The sequence below is a fragment of the Orycteropus afer genome, unplaced genomic scaffold (genome assembly GCF_000298275.1).
Source record: "Orycteropus afer afer isolate SDZICR_OR568_19922 unplaced genomic scaffold, OryAfe1.0 scaffold00018, whole genome shotgun sequence".
In the NCBI taxonomy this organism is placed as follows: Eukaryota; Metazoa; Chordata; class Mammalia; order Tubulidentata; family Orycteropodidae; genus Orycteropus; species Orycteropus afer.
The window spans coordinates 16,595,384-16,596,386 of NW_006921605.1; the positions used below are offsets into that span (position 1 = coordinate 16,595,384).

The window sequence follows — 1,003 nt, forward strand, 5'->3', positions numbered from 1 at the left end:
GAGGAGCCTCATCAAAGTACAGCTTCTGCTTCAGGTCTGGGTGGGATCCAGGTTTGGCCCAGGACCACTTGCTGCTGGCACAGGACCACTCGGAGCAGCAAGACTGTGCCACGAGGGCCCACAGAATGCCCGTGATCTCTGCTGGCGACACAGCAAGTGGCTTCTCTCCTGTTCCATGTCAGAGGCTTCTGGTCCTTGCCCCCTGTCCCCTTAAACACCATCTTGACGTCACTTTCTTTCAGCTCGGCATTGGACAGGACATCGAGCAATACGGGTCAGTCCTCTTTGGGTAACATTCAGTCTTTCTTTTTCTCTTTTCACAGTACGAGATGCAAAAAATCTAATCCCTATGGATCCAAATGGGCTTTCAGATCCTTATGTGAAGCTGAAGCTTATTCCTGATCCTAAGAATGAAAGCAAACAAAAAACCAAAACCATCCGCTCTACGCTAAACCCCCAGTGGAATGAGTCCTTCACCTTGTAAGTGGTCTCCTCTTCACTGAGTTACCTTCCTACACACCACACAAGTGCCTTAGCTCGTTGTTAGAGATAACAAGGGGCATTCATTATGACTTTAAACATTTCTTCATCCCTAAGAGCTTCGCTACTGCTATTGGCTATTTTCCTTCTGGTTTGATGGGTAGTAACCTGGTTTATCGAGAGGTTATATAATGCAGGCACTGTATAAACAATTTCTGTTTAAGGTATTACAGGTGGTATAAAAATCTTTAAGATATGTTCCCATATGTTGATGGACTTAGGGGCTTTTAAGGGGTTAGGAGAAAGGATAAGGCAACAATTTAAATAATAATTTTAAAACAGGGAATAAGGGCGTGATATAGAAAGTGCTTTTCCCACTGAAATGGGAAGACCATCCTTGCTTTCAATCAGGGAAGACTTCCTGGATGAGGCAACTCTTCAAGTGGGCTTTGCCATACTGCCAGGGTTTCAGAGATAGATGGTGGAAGGGAGAGAAGGAGCGAGGTACTTGCAAGAGAGACTT

At 45.3% G+C, this 1,003-nt stretch overlaps 1 protein-coding gene across 1 annotated transcript in view; it reads left to right on the plus strand.

Moving 5' to 3' along the window:
* PRKCA (protein kinase C alpha) overlaps positions 1-1,003 on the plus strand; it is a 521,371-nt gene that overhangs the window by 423,792 nt on the left and 96,576 nt on the right. The window contains exon 6 of the mRNA XM_007959900.1: positions 324-480. Within this exon, the coding sequence (XP_007958091.1) occupies positions 324-480 (157 nt within the window). The remainder of the gene's footprint in view (positions 1-323; positions 481-1,003) is intronic.